We start from the raw sequence: 27,369 nt of genomic DNA, 5'->3' as shown, positions 1-27,369 counted from the left end.
CTACACACTCTGAGTGTGCACATAGCAAGCACCCTCTGAAGTATATATTCTATGAGAAACACATTCTTTAAAATGTAAGATATATGCACTTGATTTCAGCACTCATTCTACCTTAAGTATATATGCTTTACTATCTTTACTGAATATAAAATCATTTTCTAGAGTCCTTAGCATACATAACTCTCTTGAGCTCAAAAGCTGTTGATAATATTTTAGTAAAAAAGAATCCAAAACAACTAAGTTTATATAGCCATTAAAAACATTTTCAGGGAACTGTGTATTGAAAACAATATTTTAAGAAGTCTCTAAATGAGCATGCCTCCATAAACTTGCCAGTAGCAAAAAATAAAAATAAAAAATAAAAAATAAAACCAAAACAACAACAAAAAAAAAAAAAAAAAAGAGGAAGGAGGGAAAGGTTGGGGAAGATTCCGTCCCCTTTGGAACACAAAGATCTTTCAGTTGTGGGGGATTGGAATGGGGGTGTTTGGGTAGTGGAAAAAAAATGTTCTAGCATGTGGTAATGAGGTAAAAAAAAAAAGGAGTAAAACAGCAATGGGTGATTGCTTTTCTCCATCAAGGCTCCTTTATCCTCGTAAGCTCAGACAGTGGTCAGCATGTTAGACACCCCTCCCTGTTTTATCCATCCCTTAACTGTGTTCTTTGACAGGACTGGTTTATACAGCTGGGCTTTTGTTAAGCTTTGGGAGAAACAGTAGAGAACAGCAGAAAAGATGGCAGGCAGAGTACCTATAAAATGGTAAATGGTAAACACTGCATTGAAGTGCAAGATTCCAGCGTGAAGGTTTTGCTTTTGTTTGATTAGTTTGTCTTTTACAGATTTGTAAAGTGAATACCTTTCAAATTCATGTTTTAATTTTTGTACTGACAAATTTTGTGGTGATATGGGTAAATTAATTGTGCGAATTAATATAATTTCTTAGCTATATTTTAACAAACAATAAGGATCAACTCAGTTATATTACCATCAAAAATTACAATCTAAAATTAGATATATCTATTATGGTCACAGTATTTTAAAAAACATGTACATTGCGTGTCCTAATCCTTAGAACTGATTGAAAAGAGAAAGCATATAGGAAAAACTATTTATTTAAAAAGTTTATATATAACATTCTTTTAAAATATAAACAAATGGGAACTTGATAGTGATATTACCATTAGCCCTGTTTGAAATCTAGTGCTTATCCAGAGATCTTTTTGTGTGTCTATTCTTGTCATACCATTACAACATTTGATGATTTTCTTCTCTACAGTATATGCCATACACTTTGAATTTTTATTTCAGGGGTGGGAAACCAGTAGCCTTTGAGTTACTACTGAACAGTTCTTACCCATTTATAGAAAAGAACTAGCATTCCTAAATTGTCTACAGTGGCAGTACAAACCATGCTTTTAAACCCCCCCCCCCCCAAAAAAAAAAAAAAAACACACAGGGAATGTGCTAAAACCATAAAGATTAATGAGGGAAGAAGATAAATAGTTAAGACATAAAATGAGTATAGAGGTCAAGCTAGAAAAATAGGAAAGCTTATGGATTTAATTCATATTCATCCAAGCAAAGGAGCTTTGGCATGAAAAGAACCAATGAAGGGGCTCAGCATTCTTACAGCATCAACCATAGCTGCATCCTGCTGTGTTGGAGTTTGGGTTGATAGATGCTCATCGTCTTTGGCACTTCACCCTTACTTAGGACTTTTCATGATTATGATAGCAAATTCTTCATTTTTTCTGGGGAGTTCAGAAAATTTATCTATGCCTGTCTCTCACATCAGAAGCTGTTGTTCTAGGAAAGATTTGTACACTGTATATATGTCCTTTGCTATCTATTTTGAGTATAATGTAAATATTTTCTACTTTGTACATTTTTCAACAGCTGCTATAGAAACAGGCTGCAACCAAGTCTACATGGAGTGTGGAAAGAAAGAGTGGGCCCCCTAAATTGGCCAGAATTTAGCAATGTATAAACTATTCCTTGTCAGGGTTATTTGGATTCCGAAGAGGATAGGGGGTCATAATATCTCTCTTCACTGGGCTATTTAGTCAGTTCTCAACAAATCTGATGCTGTGTTCAGTACTCCTCTCAGCTATGAGCCTCCTTTCTCATTTCTGCTAGGGGGAACAATGTTCTCTAGAGGTTTGCTTTAGACAGCTTAACTTGCTTGATTTCACAATGACCTTTGAAAACAAAAGAAATTAAAACTAGACTGCTTACTTAATTATTTTTGTCATCATTATTAGATCCTAAATAAATTAAACATGCCACAGATTTTATTTCAAGACCTACACCATGCTAAGAATAAGTCACTTTTGATTATGGAACAATTTGCTGTTTATTTAGACTTAGCCAGAAATGTGAGAGGTGAGGGAGAGAGCAGGAGCGGGATTGGGCACTTGAAGAGGAAGCCCAGATATGGAGACAGGGAAGGAGATTCAAAATAAGTACTTAAGGGTATTATTTTGAAAGATAAAATTTTATTTCCTATTTGTAGTTCTGCCATTGCAGTACTGTGAAGTCCTAAAAGGTCAAAATGACCAAGTCATTAAAACAAGCGAAATGATATTTTTACAGAGAACAGAATATCGTTAAGTTTAAATAGATATTCTTCCTACTCAAAACTATTATTTTTGCATATGCACTTCACCTGACCTTTATGTTCATGAATGAAAATCCTTCTTTAACTATGAATATGGAGAACTATTTTTGTAACTTACTACAAACATGCCCATATAAACATGCACATGTGGACATATGTAGACACTAGTACATACTGGTGAGGATAACATGAAAAACCTGACTGGCATATGAGAGATTAGTACTATTCACTGTAGTAGTAATATTTAGGAATTACATATTCTTTGGCTTTCATTTTCATGGGTTAAACAAATTGGAAGAAATGTGTTTCTACTTCTTTATTTTTTCCCTTGAAACACACAAAACTTTCAACCAAATAATTTGGAGTATATAGTAAATGAATGTTGTTAGTTTTGATTATGATTAAATTAAGGTGGTGTTGTCCAATCCTAATAGAAAGTTTCCATAAAAAAGAAAGAATATTAATGTCCATTAACATATCATTAGATAGTAAAGTCTTCCCTCCTCCTGCTCCTCCTTTGCTTATTTTCCTAATTTCTCTTTCTCTCTCTCTCTCTCCCCCCCCTCCCCCCACCAACTCCACCCTCTGTCACGTGCACAGACATGGTTGCAGATATACACAAGACACAGACACCTCTCAAACTTCCCTGGCAGGTTCATTCAAGAATAGAACAATAGACACTGAATTAATCCCTTTTTCACTAGCAATAGTTCTGATAGAGCAGAAAAGATTGTCCTTGTTGCAGGCATCATACAGACAGTTTAAAAAGATATGTTATTAGAAATTTGAAAATAGACACGTATTTCATACAATATTTGTTCACTGTCTATCTGGCTGTCTATAACCTGAAATTTGTACATGTGGCAACCATATGTCTCAGAAGAATCCAAGAGACTTCTGATTTTTAAGACTATTTCTTTAACACAGAAGCACACAATTAGTTTTAATCAGTTTGTTAATCAATTCTCTGAACTTTGGGGTCAGAAAAATGGTACTCATATTAAATACAGGGCTTGGGGTTTATTTATTTATTTTGGGTTATTTTATATTATTAATAAAAGATTTTTACAGCACATACTGGAAGAGAGAGTTTCTGCTGGTCCCTAGATTCTTCTCTCCAATTCTTTATCTGTCCCAGGAACAGGGTATGTGGCTACTCTGTGCTTAGCTTTCAGACACACAAGAAGCCGAGCATCTGGGGAAACTCAGGAGGTGAGCACTTTCACGCTGACTCAGAGACCAGCCGTATGACTCCAGTCTGGCGCTGTCACGCCTGGTTATGGAAAGGCAAGAACAATGCCTCCCTTGAGAAGGGCAAAAAGTCTAGTGCAGTCACAATTTTGATGTAAAATTTAAATCATCCCTCCACATCCTGTGGACTTAGAGCTGTCAGAAAGGCAAAACCCATGCTCTAATGGAAAAAGCTTTTTATTTCCTTAAAAAGTATACTTTCTCTAACTATAAATAACAAGTTTTAGAATCACAGATCTTAATGCTAGATTATTCCAAGTAATTTATACATAGAACAAAGGACTTTACATTTTTAACCTGTAGATGAGTGAAGGTTAAACATTTTTTTGTTTGTGTTATGATTAATGACAAATGTATAACAATACACTACATAGAACAAAGGACTTTACATTTTTAACCTGTAGATGAGTGAAGGTTAAACATTTTTTTTGTTTGTGTTATGATTAATGACAAATGTATAACAATACATGAATTCAAAAATTTACAACAAATTACTATTTATGGACTTGTACAGTTTTCTCGCAAACTCATACATTCGGTCATTTTAACTACAATTTAAAGAAATCTCTCTTCAGCACTTAAAAGTCTTAATCATTTCTATTACGTTTTCTTCAAGATGACTTGGTTGTAATTTAGTACCTTAGATGATTAGAGAGATTCTGTGATCCAATGTTTAATAACTCATATACAGGTGTTTCTGTTTTTGAGATAGGAAAACAAAATTATAGCAATTTTTAATAATTCAAATAAAGGTAGTTAAGCTATTTTTTTAAGTAGAAAGTTTTTATTGCCAAATTCTTTCTTCTAAATCATTAGAAAAGTTTTGATAATATTTTCAAAACTAGAATTCTGTTAAAACATTTACTAGCTCTTCTCTTTATCAAAGTGACTTTGTATTTAGGGGTCATAAAATTTCCCTAAACTAGTTTTCCTTCAGTTTTATCAAATTTATCATAATAATCCCTAAAGCTCTTCTAAGTATTAGAATATTATAGAATAATTACAGTTGAGTTTAATTAAATTTAATCTTTCTACCTTTTTGTTTATCAGGCATACTATTGTTTTAGGCACATAGTAACTGTGGATTAATTTTTAAATAATGTAATAAAACATAAAGATAAAATGTTTTAGCTGGCAGATATACTTGTTTAGATAAATTTTGACTCTGTAGCCCAGTTATGATGTTACTCATAATAAAGCATTCTTCTTCTTAGGAAGGTCTCTGGAGGTCTTTAGCCAATGAGGCAGTCTAATTTTTGAGTAAAATTTTAGTGATTTACAGTTATTGGTGAAACAGTAAGAGAAGAAAGCAGAAAAGGAAGAATTGAATTTTACATTCTGAATCATTGTAGGATGGAATTTTGCTGCCACAAACTATTTTTAAATGCTTGTCTTCCTTGTTTAGAAAGCAAAACCAAACAAAAAAGGGGCATTTTAAAGTTAATTTTATTGCTTACTTTAGACACATTAATTCAAGCATTTCTGAGGCTGGCCAGTTACTCAGTTGGTTAGAGCATGGTGCTGATAGCACTAAGGTCCAGGGTTTGATCCCTGTACTGGCCAGCCTCCCAACAGCACGAACAAAAACAAAACAAAAACAAAAAAATAAAAATCTTCAAGCACTTCTGAAATATCCTGTGTCCAACTAATAAAGATGCACTCTTTTTTTTTTTTTTTTTCAGACAGTGACAGGAATTAAGTTCTGTTTCTAAGCCTTTCATTATCTATCTTTAACTTCCGATTTTATTTCTTCCACTTTACACCGTTTCCTGGGAGAACTCTTATCTCCTCATTTTTTGCTCTTTTTATCCTCCTCTCCATATCTGACTTGGGTGGGATGGGCGAGGCTGGGTAAAGCTATTGGCAGGGCAAAAAGGTGCTGAAGAAGTTAGAAGTGGTGCAATTCTTATCAGAAATAAAGAATGGTGTAATGAAGTATTTGATCTCGATGCAGAGAACATCTCAGAAACTAGACATATGACAGGGTAAACACAGGGAAGAGCCTTGGTGAAGTTCACGTTAAAAGTTGTAGGTAACTACAACATTTTTACTTAATACAGTTTTAATACAGTTTAAACTTTTGTAATATGTAATAAAATATTTTTTGTACGCTGAAAATCATATCTTAAAACAGAAGAATAAATTTATTCATAAGTGACTATAGCTCAAAAAATTAGTTTTGTTTTTAGATTTCAATGTAAGTTTTGTTGATCTCTGGTGAAATATGAGTATATAGTAAGGTTAAAAGGAAGTCCAGTCTAATTTATTACTCTCTGTTGTCTGTTTTAATTTTGAAACCTGTGTTTCTACTTACATTTATATTTTATGCCAGGACCTGATGAACTTGTTCGTGTTTCTAAATAACAATATAATGAATGAGATCTTTGTATGTGGGAAGCAACAGGTAGAGAAGTGTGGAGATTGGCATGTTCTGAATCAGAAACTGATCGCAAAAAGGATTTAGAAAAAATATAAGAAAAATGTTATAAAAGTTTGAAAGACTACACATTTACCACAAATAAATTTTCTTTGTCAAAGATTTTGTCATTATATATGACAGATTTGGTTATAAAATTTACATGGAATGCTCACAGGGTAAATTTATAAAGCTAGCTCTTCACTTAGTAGGAAAATGAAGATGTTCAAAACATATAAGAGGAAAAGGGAAAGTATGAATCATAAGATGTAAATAATAATAGTTGAAATTCATAGATAAGATTAATGAAAATGATTTTTTTTTAATAAAGTGATATGCTAACTTTATGTAATTCTGTTTATACAACAAATAGAAGTGTTGGTTGTTTCATTCATTAGAAGTAACACCTTTCTATTCAAGTTCAACATCTGTTTTGATTTCCCATAGTGGATAAGTGGCATTCTATTGTAAAAAATCTTTAATACAGAGTAGAGTTTAATTCATAATGTTGATTAACCTTCTCACAACAACCTTAATTATAAAAAAAACCAGGCAAGTAAATGTAAATGTCCTGAACAAATGATCTTAAGAAGAACTTAAGGCACATAATTTCTAGAAAAGTAGTATCTTTGGATATGAAGGATTGTCAATTTTTATTTTATTTTGCATATCCCATATTCAGTGTTCACTTAATTAAGATGCATCCTTTTACATATTTTCAATTGTTTTTAAAATATGTTCTGCTATGCTTAAAATTTAACATGACAGAGAGGACATTAAAAACAAGCATTTGGGAGAACAGTTAATGGAAGTCATAGTTAAATAAATGTTGTAGTTTAGAACCTAAAAGTTTATATTCAGAACGTTTAGTTTGTAGAATTAAGAGAATAATTACACTGCCTCTCATCACTTTAACTTCTGTTTATCTGTCCTCTTTGCTGGATCCTCTTTGTCCACTGGCTTCCTAAAGGTAGATGAACTGTGAAATTTAGGTCCCCCCATCTCTATTTTCTTACCATTTTTCCCTTGGAGAGATAATTCTATTTTTGAACTGCTGTCTGGTACAGTGCAAAGACTAGGTAGTAAAAACAAAAAAAGATTTAAGTACTTTATGACTCACTTTTCTCTTTAATAGTGGTAATACTAACTCAGAGCATGGTGGAAAAAGTCAGTGAGAAATAATTACAATTATTGGTAACTCTCATGTTTAAAAGACTGTATACTACATTAGTTACTTCTACAGAAGTTTTGCATTTTTTGATTGATTATTTATTATTTCTTTTTTAAAACCTTGCCACCAGCAAAGACTTATCTCTAAAACAAAATTTCATGTTTTCCCCAACACTAGCCTTTTTTTTCTAACTTATATATTTCTCTTATTAGCACTATCATTCTTTAAATTATATAGTCAAGTGATATCTTTATCTTTGAATTTATCTCACCTACTCATTCTTCTCTAGTTCTGACCCTCAACCTTCTTATCAGTAGTTCATTTTTGAGGGTTTTTCTTTCTAAAATACTGTTTTGATTATGTATATAGTCAAGTGATATCTTTATCTTTGAATTTATCTCACCTACTCATTCTTCTCTAGTTCCGACCCTCAACCTTCTTATCAGTAGTTCATTTTTGAGGGTTTTTCTTTCTAAAATACTGTTTTGATTATGTTACTCCATGGCTCACAGACTTTTCTTCAGTTCCCCTCTGCCTTCAGCATAAATTTGAACATCTTGGTTTAGCCATTCAGAGTTGTTAGGCTTTAACCAGAATCATCATAACCTGGTTTCTACCTTTCATCTTCACCTTTGTTTCCCCCTCTGAAAGCTACTGCTTTTTTTTTTTTTTTTCCTTTTTGTCTTTTTTACTGACCGGTAATGGGATCGCAGCCCTCGGTGTCATGCCCGTACCGGGGACTGGCAACGGGATCGCAACCCTCGGTGTTGCACCCACACCGCGCTCAACCAGTGAGCGGGAACCGGTCTCCACATGGGATGAGAACCCTCGGCAGGAGCGCCACAGCGCTCCCAAGCGGCGCACTCTCCAGTGTGCCACCGGGCCGGCCCTGAAACCTACTGCTTTAACCAAACGATTCTACCCACTATCCAGAATCGTATAAATTTCTTTAATTTGTTAATATCATTTCTCCTGTTTGGAAGGAGATCCATTAAAATCTGATCCATTTTTCATTACCCTGTCGAATTTGTGTATTTTCAAGGTAGCATTCTTGGATCATTTAGTTAGACATCATCTCTCTATATTCCAGTATATCTCATCTATATTCCATAGTATTCATATTTATAAAAAGTCATTTACCTTACAATACTCTTTCTTGATTTATTAATTATGTTGTTATCTACCTGGTTATGCTGTCTCTCACTAAATGTTTTTATGTTAATGAATGAATGATGGATGAATGAATGAGTGGGTATATGTCTTTTATTTACATCTAAACTGTAACTTCCTTAAGGGTAAACCAGAAGGGTCATTATATCTAAGTTGCCGGTTTCCTTCATAACACAAAGGTAATTTGCCTGGCATAAAATAGAGACTCATTGAATTCATTAATTTGTTTATAGAAAAAGCACTTTGAGTGCCAACTATGTGCTGGGAATTGTGTTGCCATATAATTAATTATATCTCATTTAGTGTAGAAGATTAGGATATTTGGGAATAGAAGTACAGAGTGATTTGGAAAGATCCTTTTCATACAGTCATATCATTAGCATTAGTCTTGGCAGCACAAAGTGAAGTGATCCAAAACAAAGACATACTTACAGAAATCTTATACATGTTGCAATGGTGTTTCCCTGTTTAACATGGGCTACTAACAAAAGTTGATGTTGCTTGAGGTTGGGCAAAGTCGCTTCAGCTATGGTGGTAAGAAGGGAAGCCTCAGTAGAAGAATTGGAGTTTGAGTTTGCTCCATATAGGTATTTATTATTTGTAGTTTTTTATACACAACTGAGAGCCTTAAAATAAATAATAATATTACAAAAGAATAACCAGTAGAAGGCACTGCTTCCTAGGACTTTAATTTATCTCTGAATTATCCATCATAGGTTAAAATATTTAGAAAAAGAAAGAAGCTTTAGAAAGAAACTACTATATAAAGAAAGTAATCCCTCTACTGAGTCTTCCATATTATATTGTTCCATATGCAGAATTCCTTTGACTTTGTGCACATTGCCATTTTCCAGAATAATTGCAGCAAAGAATATATCCTAAGCAGACAGATTGTTTTAAGTTTAAAGCAATAAGTAGATGATTCCTCAGTAACAGGTCTATTAATAATTATGTAGAGTTTTTTGTTAAGTTACCTTTTATATTCTTTTACTTACACATTTTTAACTGAACTATAATATTTTTACAAGTCTTTAAAAACATAATTAAACAAGGGTTACCAGTTACTTTACACTGAAATTATTAAAAAGGATACTGCTATCACTGAGCTGGGTTTCTTTTTTTCTGACAATATTGAGATATATTCCAAGCAGACTTGTCCTGTAGCATTAGACCTACATAGATCCATAGTTAGTGCATACTAAGAGAGTTGCTAGTTTTAGTTAATAGCTATTTATTTAACTGATATTTATTGAAAGACTAATATTTTCAGGAAGGTTTCTAAGTACTGGGCAAGTAGCTGTGAAAAAAATAAAGTCTGCCTCATTGGATCTTATGTTTTAGTGGTAGAGACTGATAATAAACAAAGAAATAAATGTTTAAAATGTCAGGTCATAAGGGCTATGAACAAAACACAGTAAGGAGTAAGAGAGGAAGGGGTGCTTGTTTAGGAGGAGTAATCAAGGAAGGCCTCACTGAGGAAATATTTGAGCAGAAAACTAAATGAAGTGAGGTAATAGGCAATTGTCTATCTCGGGTAGGAGGATTTCAAATTGAGACAATACCAACTGTGAAAGACACGTGTTTAAATCAACACACGTATACTAGTTTCCTATTGATACTGTTACAGGTTATTGCAAAGTTAGTGGCATAAACAATATAAATATATTCTTTTATAGTTCTGGTAGTCAAGAGTCCTAAATCAAGGTCTTGGCAGGGCTGCATTCCTTCTAGAGATTCTAGGGGAGAATCTGTTTCATTACCTTTGCAAGCTTCTAGAGACCATCTACTTTCCTTGGCTCCTGGCCTCATCCTTCATCTTCAAAGCCAGTAGCACAGTATTGTACAATTTCCCCCTCTGACTCCCACTCTTCTGCCTACCCATCTTATGAGGATCTTTATGATTACTTTTGACCCACCAAGAATATCCAGAATAATCTCCCCATTTCAGGATCCTTAACTTAATCCCTCCTATAGAATCCCTTTTACCATGTAAGGTAACATATTCAAAGGCTCTGGGAATTAGGACATGGAAGTCTTGCATAGGGGGGCATTATTCTGATGACCACAAATGGTTTGCAACATTGATTGCACTTTAGAATCACTGGGGAGCTTAAAAATTTTGATACCCAGTTTGCACTCCAGAACTAATAACATCAGAATTTCTAGAGGTGGGATTCAGGTGTCAGTATTTTTTAAACCTCTCTAATTCCAATGTGCATCCCAGGTTGAAAACCACTGGTTTAGTTTTCCATTGCAGTCTCATACCCTCTTCACTACCTCTGAGTTTGCTAACCAAGTCTGACCACAATTGAGGGCATCCCATTTGCAGAGTGATTGTGATGTACATGGTGAGCCTTCAGCCACCCCAGTAGTTTTAAAATTACTGTAACATATTGACCAGAGTAGCCTGATCATATGGAATGCTAGTGAGGTAAATAAAGGAAAAGTGACTGCATTGTAAAAGCAAGTTGCAGAGGAGGATGTTTCTTATCTAATCTACTCTGTTCATATAACTCAGCAACTCCAGGAGTGTTACATACTAGAGACAGGGTTTGATCCATATTCATTAATCTTCTCATTTTCCTAAATTAGATTGAACCCTAAATTTATGTTGCACCTTCTAAAAGCATCTTTGATTTTATCATTACTTCCTACGTTAAATTCTCCATTTGTTCTTTTCATTTATTCTTCTTTTCCCTTAAAATCCAACTGGTCAACCATTCTGTGAAACATTCCAGGATGCCCCAGGAGCTTGTCTATAGTGTCATTTGTCCCTTAGCTTGAATTGTCTTTCTTTATTATTTTTCCTTTTATTTAAAATCTTGTCAACAAGTTAATAAACGTCTAAAAGCAGAGGCCCTGAATTACATTTTTTTTATTCTGATTTATATATGTGTCATGCACATAGTGGTGGTTAGTAAATTGTTGATGATTTGGAAGCCTTTTATTTAAAATCTTGTCAACAAGTTAATAAACGTCTAAAAGCAGAGGCCCTGAATTACGTGACCTCGTGGCGCAATGGCAGCGCGTCTGACTCCAGAGGCCCTGAATTACATTTTTTTTATTCTGATTTATATATGTGTCATGCACATAGTGGTGGTTAGTAAATTGTTGATGATTTGGAAAATGCCCTGCTGCCTTGGAATTAGATGTCGGTTCTTTCAAGAAGGTTTTGATGACCACACACAAAACAGTTAAAGACCACTCTTGTGTCGTCATAGCTCCACAAGGCATTTTCACATTAGATGATGTTTGTCTGTCTCACGTCAGTTTCTTTGAAGTCTGAGTTGTGTTCATTGGTAAGCCTGGCATTTACCACAGGAATGACAAAGTCATCTCCGAATGAATGCATAGGAGCATACACCAGCCTCGATCCTCAAATTTTTCCAAGGTATTATTGCATGGCAACCCAGCCATGTAGTATAAACTACATATTCCAGAGGGACAATATATGGATATTTGCAGTGCCTGTAAAATTATGATTGTCTTTGAAATTAATTAGACCTTCCTCTGTCCAAGATAAAACCCTTTGTTAGATAAACAAAAATAAAAGAATCTAATGTTTTTGGTGTTTTTAATCAATATTTTTAGAAGTACTATGAGTCATAGTAAGCATGAATAATACGACCAAAAGATTGATAGCTCTTTAAGTAATTTGTTATGTATTTTACTTTTTTCTGACTTAGTAGCCTATTATTAAAATTGTCATTTTTATTGTAATAAAATGGTCAAATAACCATGGTCATTTTTATTGTAATAATTTAAAAAATCTTTTACCTGAATTGTATTAAAAATACTTTCAAGTCCAACCCACTAAGAACATTCTATAAGACTGTGATGGAATTGAAACAAACATGAAATATGTGCTATTTTAGGATTAGTTGCCTCTGGCACCATGCCTCCTTAATGTTCAGTGAAGATTCTTAAACATTTTGCTCTCTAGAATTTTATATGTAGAGAACACTTACCCAGTTGTATATAAAGTTAATTTAAATAATGAGCTGATTATACATTTTGAGAAGAGCATTAACATCTTATCTGTTTACTTTATCTACCTTATGTCTATTTTTGGACTTACAGTTTTTATAGTTGTTATTAATAATGATAGTAGCAAAGTAGAAATCAACAGGAAGATGATGGTTCTGAAAGTCATAGAATTGTATTAACTTGGAAAAGGCCAGTCAGTCCAGCTTTCTGCTTTGATGACCAGAGACAGGCTTTCATCAATAACCTAGAGTTTTCAGACACTGAAAGACTGATTGAACATGAGGCTGCGGTAAACACCAGAATACCAATTTATTAATTCCAGTAAGAATGATAATGCCCACACAAACCACAAATACTAGGGTTTGTATAACAAAGGCATAATCTCCTTATAGTTGAGCTATATGTAAAACCAAGAAATAATTATAAGTTTCTTTATTAATTTACTGTGCTAAAGAACTTTACAAAGACCTTAAATATTTCAAGTCTATTCTGTCTGCCCATTCTTTATATGGGAATCAGAAGTTTGCTTGCAGAACATGGAATCAGAACAGTGGGAGTTAAATATTTCTAGTGTTTAGGGGTTATACATGTACTGATATATCCCTTATATCCCTCTATATCCTTCTCCATACTTACAGTATACTTGGAATAGTCCTTGGTAATGGGATTGGAAGTTGTTAAAGATACTTGAAGTGTGATGGCCAGGTCTACTTCTCCTTTGGACAGTGCTCACATGGTAGCTGCCAATATTTCCTCCTCTTTCTCTGTTCTTCAGCTGATCAGTGCCCCTACTATTAACATTTTTTTTTAAACACGTGCTAATACATTTGATCAGTTTACTGTTAAGTATTGCTGGCCAGGGAACATTTCTTTAACAGGAGACTTTGTATTTAAGGCAATCTGCTTTCCTCATTTTGGAAGAATTTTTTGGTTTTTTGTTTTGTTTTGTTTTTTGAGGGTGAATGAGTCACAGAGTAGTTTTAAAGTTTATAAAATGAATGAGGGCTATTATTTATTGAGTGTCCACTCTGTGTTGAATACTAGTTATTTTTCATATGGTACACAGTTCATTTTTTAAAAGGCTTGTGAGGTAGATATAATATCTCACTTTAAAGGGGAGTAAATTGAGATAGAGAGATTAAGTCTCACAGCTAGTAAGTGGCAGAATCAGTACTTTAACCCATGATTATCTGACTCTAAAGCCCTTTTTTTCCCCTACTGCCCTACTGTTTCTTAATAGGAAACCTTCAGTACTTGAATACATTTTTTTTGTTTTGAAATTTCTAACACTAAAAATAGAATTACTGCATAATGATTAGAAGCATTTCTTTTGCGAACGCATTTTAAATTTAAGAATCAGTGATATATACGAAGGAAGTGGTGTGGCAGTTAGTAAATATTTTCCTGCCTCTCATTCACCTTGTCAAGAATAAGAAAGTATGATTCTATAAACACTGTTTGCTGAACAAAAAATACAGCTTTTCCAAGGTCAGATCAAGTTGTAAATACTGCAAGAGTTTTGTTTTGTTTTTAATTAAACATTTTAACTCAGTTATATTTCTATGTAAAACTTTTAATGAAAGAAAAAAGTATTTAACTAAAAATATTTGTCACATATTTTTAACATCTGATAATATTCTGAATCCGACTCAAGTACAAAGAAAATGTTTAATGCTTGTTTAGTTATCTAAGACCATTTTCATACAGGCCATAGCTCATCAAAACAAAACGTCCTTCTCTGGAATTTTTCCTCTTATTTCAGTATTCTAAGGAGTAAACAAGTCTGAGAATTCACATCTAAATCATTCATAGAGTTGTGAAAATAGAATTGAAATATTTTTATATTCTTACCTTTTTTTACTCCCTTGATACTTTGATTTTATAACTAAATGCCAAAATTGGGTGATTTGGGAAAGTTAGAGAAAGAAAATTAAATTTCCAAATGTTTCAAGATTAACAGTGATTGTAAATTTATTCAATTCTTAAGCTTTAAACAAATAGCAAACTTTTTGTCAGTTGCTCTGAGATTTGCTTATAACTAATATTTCTACATTTCACAATAATGTTACTTCTAATAAAATGCAAATTTGTTATAACAGCAATTTGCTTATAACTAATATTTCTACATTTCACAATAATGTTACTTCTAATAAAATGCAAATTTTTTATAACAGTAAATTTGTCATTTACTTAGTTTATTTTTGATGAAAGAAATTTTAGTGTTCTTCTTTTAAACTGCCAACAGTATAAACTGCTATTCATAAATGTTCTGTCCTCAATAAGGTCTATCAAAGTGTAAAACTAGATGGGTATTTTTCTTTCCTTTAAAATGGAACGGTCTTTCATTATGCAGTGTTCTTAGGTGGATTCTCTTGTTTAAGAAGCCAGAATACAAGAGAGTGCTATATTAGTGTATTATTCTCACAACAAACAAGCACTGTTCTGTTGCTACCTGCTTGGCCATTGTTTCTGATTGTGTGTGCTTTGCAGTGGTATTTGGATGGTTTCCTGCTCTCTGCTAGCACAAAAAGGCATTTCTGTTACAATGGCCCCTAACCACACAATGACGGCATTAAGGATTTATGTGGAGGTTTCATTATTTTCTCCTCTTTTGTTCCTTCCAGGATGTCTTCCAAGCGACCAGCCTCTCCGTATGGGGAAGCAGATGGAGAGGTAGCCATGGTGACAAGCAGACAGAAAGTGGAAGAAGAGGAGAGTGACGGGCTCCCAGCCTTTCACCTTCCCTTGCATGTGAGTTTTCCCAACAAGCCTCACTCTGAGGAATTTCAGCCAGTTTCTCTGCTGACGCAAGAGACTTGTGGCCATAGGACTCCCACTTCTCAGCACAATACAATGGTAGGTTTCTCATGGTCTATTGTGCCCACACTCACTTTTTGACCAGTCTACTCCCCTAACAGTTGGCTTCAGTCCTTTGCTTTATAACCATCATCTACTTAATAGCCTTACGCAAGATTCACTCCTGGCATCTTAGAATTCTTTATAAATTCATTCCAGTAGGGAGAAGATATGCTATTTTTGTTTGTTTTTTTGTTTTTTGTTTTTCAAGAATTCCTGCTTTTGAGATGCTTACAATTTAATTAGAGGAAAAAAACATACAAAATGTAAGAATAATGTTAAAAGTAACACATTCAAAACTAGTCAGTTTGAAAGTTTGATGTCATATTCTTTATAATAAAAGGGTGTTTTTTTCCAGATAGATTTACAATGAACATAATTTGAACAATTCTACCATGCTAAATCAAATGTTTTTCCATTTTTTTGTTTTACCCAGATTGAATTCCAGTATTCCTTACAGTAGTGGGAATTTTGTAGAAGAATATATTTCACAGAGACAATAGTTTTCTAAGGTGACTGCACCAATTTCTAACCCAATCCCATCCACACTGTTGTTTTGATAATTCAGTAATTCCCTGTTATATCCTCTTCTAGAATATGCAACTCAGGGTAATTTCTCTGGCCTCTTATTCTGGGGTCTGATCACTGCAGAAGATTAGGAAAATGGGACTTCAAGGGCAAGAGAAGAGAAGGCAGCATAGGGTCTTTGGCTGAACCTTAGACAGCACACACAAACACAAATAAGGCATTTTTGTCCTTCTTAGCAATTTAAATACATAGAAGCACCATGTTAGTAAGGTAGCAGGGCACTTAGCTGCCAGCAAAGCTACCCTCACCTCTCAGCATGGCTGTTGGATGGATGTCACGTTTTTGTGACCTCTCCTCCTTTTCAACTTCAAGGATGCCAATGCTGTTAATTTGAACCTGATTAGACTAACAAAAATATGTTTTATTGTACATTCTTATACCTTTAAAGACTGCTCTGATTCTTTTAGTTTTTCTTTTTTTTTTTTTTTTTTTTTCTTTCTCCAGGAAATTATTGCATATCGTAAATGCACTTAGTGCTGAAATATGCCCAACTTATTTATGTTAACTGTATGATTTAAATCAACATGTATGGAATTAAATCAACAAGAAGAATCATATATCTTTTAGTATCTGTGCAACAGACGTATTTTGACGTTCACATTAGATTTAAATATTCCCATTCAACATTTTAAGCCTCATAATCAAAATTTCTTTGGATATTTGACTATGTGCGGAGATTTTCCCACCAACAATAATGTTTTAGCTAACCTGTATGTAACACTTACATAGAAGTGGCATTTTAAGCAATTCTTAATAATGTAATAAATCATTTAACCCTCACAATAATTCAGAGAGATGTTATTAAACCCATTTTACAGATGAGGAAACTGAGGCACAGGGAGGTTAAAGAACTTGCTCCAGAACATAGCTAATAAGTTGGAGAAAGAGGGTTTACCCAAGCAGTGTGGCTTTGGAGTCCATACATATAAACATTATATGCTGCTGCTTTTTCACAAGAGCACAGGCGTATTTTATACTCTGATCATCTATTTCTTAGCAAGTTAAATCATACTATCTGTAATTCCTCCCATGAGTTCACGTTAGTTATGCGCAATGATAAAACTTTTTGTCTTCTCTCAAAAAGGCTAAACTCAGAAAAGAAAGGGGAAAGATGGGTACTGTGCAGGTCAGCAGGGTAAGGAAGCCACATGTTCCATTTGGCGTTTCATCATTGCTAATGCCTTTTCCCTCTTAATAATTTAACCATTGCCCTCTCTCGGAGAGTATCCAGTTGAGAATGCTTCTTGGATGGGTTTTCCTGTGGTAGTACTATAAGCATAACAAATTTGAAAGGGTGAATATAACTAGTGATGACTAGAAGAATACCAAGAGAGATAGAGAGGAGATTATTTTGAGTACAATCAAGGATGGGTATGAAGTTGCACAATGTAGTACCACGAGGGGACGCTGTGAGGCAGGTAATTAGTGCAAATGAAACCATTCAGTTTTTAATAGAAGGTTCAGTCTAAGTAATAATGATGAACTGCCTACTTTGTTTTTGTTTGTTTGTTTGTTTGTTTGTTGTCCTTTTTTTTTTTTTTTTTTTTTTTTGTTCTTTTTTTTTTTTTTTTTTTTTTTTGTTCTTTTTTTTTTTTTTTTTTTTTTTTGTTCTTTTTTTTTTTTTTTTTTTTTTTTGTTCTTTTTTTTTTTTTTTTTTTTTTTTGTTCTTTTTTTTTTTTTTTTTTTTTTTTGTTCTTTTTTTTTTTTTTTTTTTTTTTTGTTCTTTTTTTTTTTTTTTTTTTTTTTTGTTCTTTTTTTTTTTTTTTTTTTTTTTTGTTCTTTTTTTTTTTTTTTTTTTTTTTTGTTCTTTTTTTTTTTTTTTTTTTTTTTTGCCTTTTTTTTTTTTTTTTTTTTTTGAGACCAGCCGCACCGCGCTCAGCCAATCCCTATATAGGATCCAAACCCGTGGCGGGAGCGCTCCCAGCGCCGCACTCTCCTGAGTGCGCCACAGACTCGGCCCATGAACTGCCTACTTTGTACCAAGTTTTATGTTGGACACGATGGAAATAGATTTGAGTAAGGCACAACCTCTTTCCTCAAAGAACTCCATCTAAAGTAGAAGTCCTTAACTGGGGTCTGTGGATCGCCTGAAAACGAATGGAGAACTCCGTATATATCGGCCTACCTGAGTAGTGTTAGGGTTCCCATCAGACTCTCAAGCAGTTCTGTAACCCCAAACGGTTAAGATCTGCTGTTCTAGAAGTTAGTGCAGTTCAGATACAAATGATTTACCTTAGTTTTAGTGACATCACCACATATACTTTTTTTTAACTGTCTGTCTAACTGGTTTCTAAATTTGTTTCTGCCTCAAATGTTTCTTGATTCCAGCTACTTTTCATCTCTTGAGTAAATAGCTGGAATATTCACCTATTGTAATGTCAAATTTTCAGCGTCTCTTTCCAATCTTTCTTCCAACTTCCAGTAGACTTGTTTCCATGAGAAATGACTTGGATTGTTTACTTTTGAAACTAATGTGTGTCCGGTTGCTTACAGGATTTAGTCTAAAACTCCTTATCTTAGCAAAAAACTATATAGACTGGCATCAACCTATGGCTTTAATTTCCTTTTCTACCCCATCCTTCTGTGGACACAATGCTCCAGTCATACCAAACTTTCCACACATTTTCATGAACATACCAGATGGCCTTTGAATGACACAGTTCTACTCTTTCTACCTATAAAACTTTCTTTTCATATTTTACCTTCCTGATGAATTGTGTTTTTCCTACAAGCTAAGGTTCAAAAATTGCCTTTTCTTAGGTGCTTTCACTGACCCACAAAGACCAAATGGTTACTGCATTGTTCTTTTATCCATGACACTGTTTAATATCTTTTCTCATGGTCTACTTTATAATTTATGGATTTACATGTCTGCCTTTCTATATATTGTATTTCTTCTTAAAGGAACAATCATGTTTATATTTATTTTTAGGTTCTAGGATATAATAGAAACTCAATTTATGATCAACGACTAAATGGCTGAGTTTATATGAATGAGTAAATGGTAAATATGTTTTGGGCAAAGATGTTAAAGACACTAATTCATAATCACTATGTTTATTTTACAAAAATTTTAAAACTGAAGTAGAATCTACTGATGTAGAATGTTCAGAAAGCAAAAAGTAATGATATATTCAGCTATTAAACTGATTAAGATGTATTTTACTCATTTATCAAAATGATTGAATATATTTATAGAATTATTTTTCAACTTGAATACTTTCTTTTTTTTCTGGATACCAGGCCATTGTTGTATTCACATAATAGGTCCTTTTATTTCAGTAGGGAAAGACATTCTATTTTTTTTCTATTCCCATTTCTTTGAAAACAGAGAATTTTCATAGGCTTTATATCATAGAGTTCAATTTAAGAAAGAAAAAAAAAAACAGGTAGATTTCATTGCCTATATCCATGTGGCATCCATACTCCATTCTTAAAAAAAGAAGAGAGATGTTGGGAGATGTCTGTGTTTTATTGCTCAAATAGATTGAAGACAAAGTAAAACTATTGAGGGATCCCTATAATGCTGGATTGAAGTTATAGAGAAATACTTTCAGTGTAAAACCTAAATTGGAAAATATTTCCTCAGATAAAAGTTCTGTATACTTAATGATTGTTGCTATTAAAAGAGTTGGAGGAATTAGGATTCCTTGTTTAGATTCAGGATATGCAAGTGTTAAGGTTTGGAATTAAGTCAGATAAGGATGCAGTTTTTCCTTTCTGGAACTGTGTTTATTGCCTGAGTATTATGGAGGAATAAACTAAGTGCCTAGCTAAGAGCAACTCCCAAATAGCTGTAACTGGCATGAACACTAGAATTTCATTTTATTTTTGGAAGATTTTACTCACTGTTCCGGGTGCACTACTGATGAACTGTCTAACAGACATTATATACATTCACAATACTGTCAGATTTCTAATCAACATAAGATTGAGACACAGATTGTTATAATTCTGTTGGTTTCTGCTGTGAAGCTCTCATAAGATTACCAATCAATTAATAGCAAATTTTGATTCTCATATAATGTTTAAAAAGTTAAAAGCAATGTGAAAGTCTGATTCTAACATGAGTAGGAAGGTAGTTCCTGAAATGTATTCTTATTGATGGTTGAATCTCACCTTTTCTTCTTTGCTGTTGTTTTAACGTGAGTTTTGGTGACTGTCACTTCAAAGTTACAGAGACAAGCAAGAATCACTAAAATGATAGTGGCTCCTTTTTAATAATACTTCTGATATAGATGGATTTTATTTGAATATGCAAAGGACTATCCAGAATATGTCCTCATGTTAATTAACATGAGTATTAATGGAAACCAGAGGAAATAGACTGAAGAGAAATCAAGTAGCAGCATCAGGAGAAGCTGCCAGGAATTCTTTGGTGGCCACTTTGGCACTCATTTTCTATCTGGTTGCATGCTATTCTGTTGGCTAGATTGTTGTTCCAATGTCAGATGTGTTGTGAAATGAGTCTCGACCACTTATGGCTACTGAATAATCAGCTGACTTTATGTGTGTGTGTGTGTGTGTGTATGCATACACACACACACAAACACACATATATGAAAAGCAAGCACAGTCTATCTCAGCCAAACTCTTTTGACTCCTTAAGCTACTTTTGTGTTGAGTGAACAGTACAATGCTTTAATTTAAAAAATAATTTAAGTTGCTTGCTTTGAAGATAGCTGAATTTTATTATGAAATAAATACTTTGCATTTTTTTAACATTTAAAGATCCATTGGATTTAAAAGTATGATGTTATTAATATCTTATTTATTGTTTATACTGATGACATTTTCCTGGAATTGTTGAAGAGCTCTGGGTATTTATGTTGTAGTTTAATAATATGATGTATCTTAACGTTAATGTGCTTAAACATTACAGGAACAGTAGTTATCATAGAACAGCATTCAGTGTGAGTCAGTTTCTTCCTGAAGTCCACCAAAAGAAGAAGGTGACTTTTTAAGTTGATCTTCTGTAGAGCTTGGATGTATACCTGAGACCCTGAGCATAACATTAAAGCAAGTCTCAAGTGTATGAAATCCAACCTTAAACAGTGAAAGAATTCATTTTTCATTCAATGCATATGACAGAGAGGGGCTTTTACTTGCTCAGGCTCACTGTCAGATCCTAGGATTCTTTACTTACCCAAAATAATTTTAATTGCTATATTATAACTGTGTCTTGAAATACCCTTTATATAAATTTTACTTACAATCTAACAGTCACTTATGTGTTTTTGATGTTATGTGTGAAATACTGTTCAGAAAATTTAAGAAGAAAAGGAGAAAAATGCATGTGTTACTTAAAAATAAGTCACAGAATAAGACCTTAATTATGGTATGGTAAAGATTCTCATTTTTATATGGTGCTTTATATACTTTAAAATTTCTTGTTACCTTTGTATATCAAACTTAACATAAGTTATTGTGATGCTATAATGCATACTGTTGTTAAACCAGTGTGGTGATTGTGCCAGTTCTAATAATGAGAATTTCATTGTTTAGGGAGAGCAGTCTCCTACACTCTAGACAAAAGTGTAATTACTTTTGAATGATGTGGAATGTGCCCAGTTTAATAGCATGGAGAATAGATTCAGAAAGATTCAGATAAAGTAAGCTTGGAAGCCATATGTGCAGTGTAAAATTATGATAGTAGGCAGTATAATTCTACATGCGCATACCCGATTTCACACAGTTTATCTATAAACTGTTGTTTCTGTAAGAGATAGGCTTGCTTATCTGTACAAGGCCAATTCAGTTGAAACAAGGTGAAAATGGTGACAAGTTTGTATGTTTTTTATGGTAAATTGATGTTTATCATACAATGAAATTACATTGTTACAAACATTATTCTGTAAATGTTGTCACCAAATATCACATGATGCTGTTTATCTAGATATAATACCAGGCTTGTGTTTAAATGTAAGTGGTTCAATCTTTATACTTGCATTGTTTCTGGAAATTACCCCCAGGGCTAGCATGAATGCGGATATGTGAAAAACAATCAGCTGGGGTCCATCAACCACTGGATAAGTTGTGCAATAGATCATTTTGTCCTATCGCCATACAATTCCATTCAATCCTGTGGTGGGAGGGAAGGTGGTGTTTAACATTAAGTTGAGAAAACCTTGATTCATATGACGTCCACAGTATTTGAAGTAGCACTGTTAAGCGTAAAGTTAACTGGGCCTTGAGAAATTAATGGGTATATTCTCACATGAAAAAAAGCGCTGTGTGGGAATTGTGAGATAGTTCAGAACACTTAATGATAGTCTACTGTTAGCATCCCCACATAGTGCTATGCAGTGACAGGGGAATAGGCAGGAACTTCTAATGCTGTGATAATGGGGGGAAGGGGACGTGTTTGCTTAAAAAGATTTGGCCTAATGGAATTTAATGGCTTTCATTTAATGGGGATGTTGCAGAAAGATCAACTCATATATATACAATGAATACTTAACAACAAAGGTATAGAAATGAGTAAGAACCAATCTCTTCCGTCATGTAGTTTTTTGTGTAGTATGAAGGTAAGATAAGCACAAAAATCACCATAACATAATACAATAAAAAATATTAGAACCCTGGTACAGGAAATTCACAGTTGAAAGGTATCTCATTTGTGGGGATCAAAAATAGATTAATTTGAAATTGTTTCCATAGAAAACAATTACTAGATGCCTAGATATCTAAAAACATATACACATTGAATCAATTACCATTAATGCAAGGTCTTTACAATGGAATATAGTTTTGCTTTTGCCATAAATATTTTTTTCCCAGCAGAAATAACTCAGAAAAAATACAAGAGCAACTTTAAAAAAAGGAAAAAATATTGAACACAAAGTATACCGTGAAGGTTTTAATATAAAATTTGGGGAAATTAGTAAAGTATGTGCCTCACATTAATAGGGATAAAAACAACTATTTTAGATATTGAAGTTTTAAATGTTTCTTTTCTTATCTGGGTGGCCACCTTGAACGCAGTGTAAAGAATGATGAAATACTTGGCTAGTATACTAGAAATAACAAGGACACTAAGAAGCCATGCTGGAAACTTACGTGAATGGTGTTCCTGGTTTTGTGGAATGGATAGGTGGTCATCTTTATCTCATTTGTTATTCTCAGACCTGCATTAAAAAAGAAAAAAGAAAAGATCATTTTTATCTGTAAGTTAAAAATAATGAAAAGTTTGTTTGAAACCAGACTTTATTCTGTATCCTAGGTGTTTTGTTTTCAATTCTTCCTCATTTCTTCCTTTGATTCTTTACCTCTTTTGCTCCTCTTCCTCTCTCTTTCAGTTCACCTCTATCAGAAAACATTCTTAATGGGTCCTCTTGTGGATCTCAATAGAGCCATTATCAAGAAGGGAGACAGGGTAGGAGAATCAGCACCTTTGTGCTTCATACTTCCTTGTTATTTACGCATTTTGCCTCTTGGGGGTTTGCCAGACCTTGAAGTCAGCCTAGATTTCTCTTATTACATGTGATTAATAAAGATCAATTGGTTTTATGAAAAAATTTTCACTGTTTTTTACTAAACGGGTGGGTGGTATAGTGAGTTCTTCACAAAACTAAACATTTCCTCAGTTTATTCTGAAATTGTATTATTTTATTTTTCTTTTGTGATCCAATATTGATGATAAATGGTAATTTTATTTTTAATGTCCTTGGGAAAACAAGGCTTGGAATTCTATGTTGGTTCCCAGATTATTTTTTGCATTTGCACCTAGTGAATCCAAATGTCTGGGAACTGATGCTTTATCAGATACCTACATCCTTTACATGCCTGCTACTTATTTCCATTTTAAATTATTTGACAGCATTTGACACTATTTTCACGCAGTTCTTGATTTAATGTAAATCTTTTTGTCTTCAAATTTCTTTCTTAAATTCGGGATTTTATAGAGATTAATTAAGGTATAAAAAATAGGGAAGGAGGTCATTTCCATAACTACAAAGTAATTTTAATGTTAGTGTCACTGCATTAACTTAATATGAGTGATAACACCAGTGCATTTGTCATTATTTCTTATTTCATACTTGCAAAGAAAGTCACCTAAGAGAATCTAAAAGGAATAGGAATCTTGCCTGATTTCTAGGAATTGGAATGAAATCAATATGCCTCAGTAACTTAAATGTCCAAGGGACCTCAAAATATTTTAAATTATGCTCGTTCCATGTTTCCTCTTGGCCATTATCAGTTAGATGCAATGCCCCATTTTATCTAAAAAAGGAAAAGTGATCTTTGTATAGAAGCCTTTTTAAAAAGCATAACCATTAGCACTTCATTTGGATCTTAAGAAAGTGAAGTCATAAAAATAATATAAGGAAGTATTGTATTTTCAGTATATTTTTTCACTTGTTTTGTCAGTTATACTCATTCATATAATTTTCTCTTTTAAAAGTATATACAATGGCAAATACTTGGGTTTTGAGGTGATAAGTTAAAAAGATAGAAAAGATTCTGTAGAATAGAAAATCTAATAGGAAGATCCCGGGGAAAAAGCACTTTCAAGAAAACTGATTCCTTAAGAAATGATCTGAACTCAAATTGTTTAGAACACTCTTGGTGTCGCATTAGGTGAATTTAAAAACATTAAGTATATTTAAATCCTTTACTTCTTCCACAAGGTCTGAGATACTAATAATTTGTTCTGGCATAAAGCTGACATTAAAACTGAATCCATGATAGTATTTCAGTATACTACCAGTTTTGATCATCTCATGCCGTCTTTTTCTGTTTCTTGTTTTAGAAAGTAAATTCTGTTTGTATTTTCTCTATTCTACTAGATGGGGTAGAGGGAAAGCTCTTTGATATTTAAAATGGGCAATAAATATAAAGAAAGCTAACTTAAGCTGACAATTGTAATTGGTCTGTTTGGTTACATATCTCCTTTCTGCAAAGTCAAAATGCTTGTTAATATTTTCCCATAGACCACTTTTAGGAATGATCCTTGGGAGCAGATGAGGTGTGACTATAAGGAGAGCAGCCTTGGCCAGCTCTGTGACACTGACATCACATGATAAAGTAAATGAATACAAGTGAGTGGATTTTGTGTCTTATTTAGTCAAGGCTGCTTCTGTGGCAGCAGGGCAAACAGTGTTATCATTATATAGAGAAGCAGTGTTTACTTCATTGTCTCTTCTGAGCTCTTAAAAATCCAGCCTGTCTCAAGATAAAATAATTAATCTTGTTTGTCGATATCCTTAAACTACAAAATAATATTTAAGAGTTAATACAAAATTTTAAATGGAAGTAGGATATGAAAAATACAGGGGTATAACTCCAAAGGTACTGTTAAGTAGCTTTTTATTTATGTAAAAGATATAAATGTAAAAATTCAAAACCTATTATTAATAAGTAACAGACAAATAAGTTACAGCATTACACTTAATAATGTACTAAGCCTGGTAACCACCTCTCTGGCCACAACTAGACCTTTCCCTCTGTGTAAACATACATCCTGGAGGAGAGGAAATTACCAGGCTGTTACCAGTATCCACCTTCAGGCTTGTGGCAGTGGCTGGCATGCTTTGAACCACTAGGGACACAGGAGGCAGAGAACATGCTTTTTGTGTATCTGAGATTCTGATTTCCCTGGGTTCATCTGTAGAACATAAGAAGCAACTCTGAAAGTCTTGTGTGAACATTTCTTATAGCCTATTTTCAGACTGGTAGATGCAACTCTAATATGGGAGATTTCAAACAGCCAATGCTCTTTAGAATAAGGAACATAATAATTAATAATAAGAAGAATACATAATATTTCAATGTTTTCTGTGTACCAGCCACCCTACACTTATTATCTCAGCCAATCTTATATCAAGCCAGTGATTATCCCCAAATTACAGATAGAAAACCGTCTGGGATAGTTGACGTGACTTGCCTGATAGATAAGTGATGGAGTTTGGGTTCAGGACTTCAGAGCCCACACACTTAATTACTTTGTTCACTGCCTCTCCACTTATATAAATGTTCAAATCCTTTCTATAGTTTATCAGAATATAGTATTTTAATCGCCTTTAAATATACTTGTGGGTAGGCATGTAGAACAATATTTACTAGACTATTTATTCTACCCTAATTCAGCGTTAACCTGGTTTTTTCTCTTCTTTAGCGGGCTTTAAATGGGCTGAGGCATTTGACTATTTCAGAGTGTGTGCAAAAAGTTCTACATAAGCTGTTGAGCAATATACAGGATTCCAAAGGATTATTTGCCAGCCCTTTCAAGTAACAATTAGTATTAATTTGTGTTCTAACTGTAAGAGAGTTGGCATGGCATAGTTGTTAAGCACATGGCCCCTAGTGACAAAATTACTGGGTAAATTCCAGGTACTTCTGTTTGATATCTGTATGACATTTGGCAAGTTATGGCCACATTTTAGATTAATTTTGCCATCTGTAAAATGGGGATGATAACAATAGCATCTAACTTAGAGTGTGCTTATAATGTTTAAAGAAGTCAGTGCACATAAGGCACTCTGCTGCCTGGCATGTAGCAGGCACTCAGTAAATGTTAGTTATTAAGCACGTAGAGAAATGTTTAAGTTCTTTGATCCAGGAAAAAATGGTACATTGTCTTAAATGTTAGATGCATACAATTCTCATAAATTTAAGTAACCTACAAGAAAACCTTAAGCTAAGAAAAAAAAAACACTTTGGAAATGAGAAATCAAATAGAAATATCAATCTCTTGTCATTAAAAGGAGCCCATTCATCCAATCTGAGATACTATCTCTCAGTCAATATTTATGACAAATTCAATTATCATAAATACGAGCATACTTCAAAAAGTTCATGGAAAGATTCATATTAATTTTCATTCCTATCTGTCCACGAGTTTTTTGAGTACCCCCCATTGTTCATTGGCAGCCAAATTTTTGTTTTATATTGTAAAAACTGTTCAGCAACAGCAGCCACCGCTACCACCACCATCAAAACAAAAGTCTACCTAAGCCAAGTCAAAAACAGCATTTTGATAAGATTATGAGATGTATAATGTGGTGGTAAAGAGCCCTTAAACTGCTTGGATTCCAGTTAGAATTACAAATTGCACATGATGTGGGATCTTGTCTAAGTTTTGTAGCATCTCTGTGCTTTCATTTTCTCATGTGAAAATGGCAATGATAGAACCTCTCCATATACAGAAGTTTTAGAATTAAATAATTCAGTTCTTAAAAATGGCCTTGAAGCGTGCCTGGCACATAGCAAGCACTTGATAGATGCTATAGTTCTTGAATAGTTTGTCCTCTGTTGACTAATTGCTATTTTTTACCAGAACAGAAGATTGTGCTTGGGGGGGGGGGGGGGCC

General features: G+C 33.6%; 1 protein-coding gene across 1 annotated transcript in view; it reads left to right on the top strand.

Annotated features, from left to right (window-relative positions):
- LOC103600567 (transcription factor SOX-5-like) overlaps positions 1–27,369 on the top strand; it is a gene marked incomplete at its 3' end in the record, with an annotated part of 203,597 nt that overhangs the window by 36,969 nt on the left and 139,259 nt on the right. Inside the window, exon 2 of the mRNA XM_008584860.1 lies at positions 15,238–15,469. Coding sequence (XP_008583082.1) covers positions 15,238–15,469 — 232 coding nt within the window. The remainder of the gene's footprint in view (positions 1–15,237; positions 15,470–27,369) is intronic.

Source organism: Galeopterus variegatus, unplaced genomic scaffold (genome assembly GCF_000696425.1).
Source record: "Galeopterus variegatus unplaced genomic scaffold, G_variegatus-3.0.2 Scaffold3387, whole genome shotgun sequence".
Taxonomy (NCBI): Eukaryota; Metazoa; Chordata; class Mammalia; order Dermoptera; family Cynocephalidae; genus Galeopterus; species Galeopterus variegatus.
Note: the sequence above shows the minus strand (reverse complement) of the source record. Positions and strands in the feature narration are given on the sequence as shown.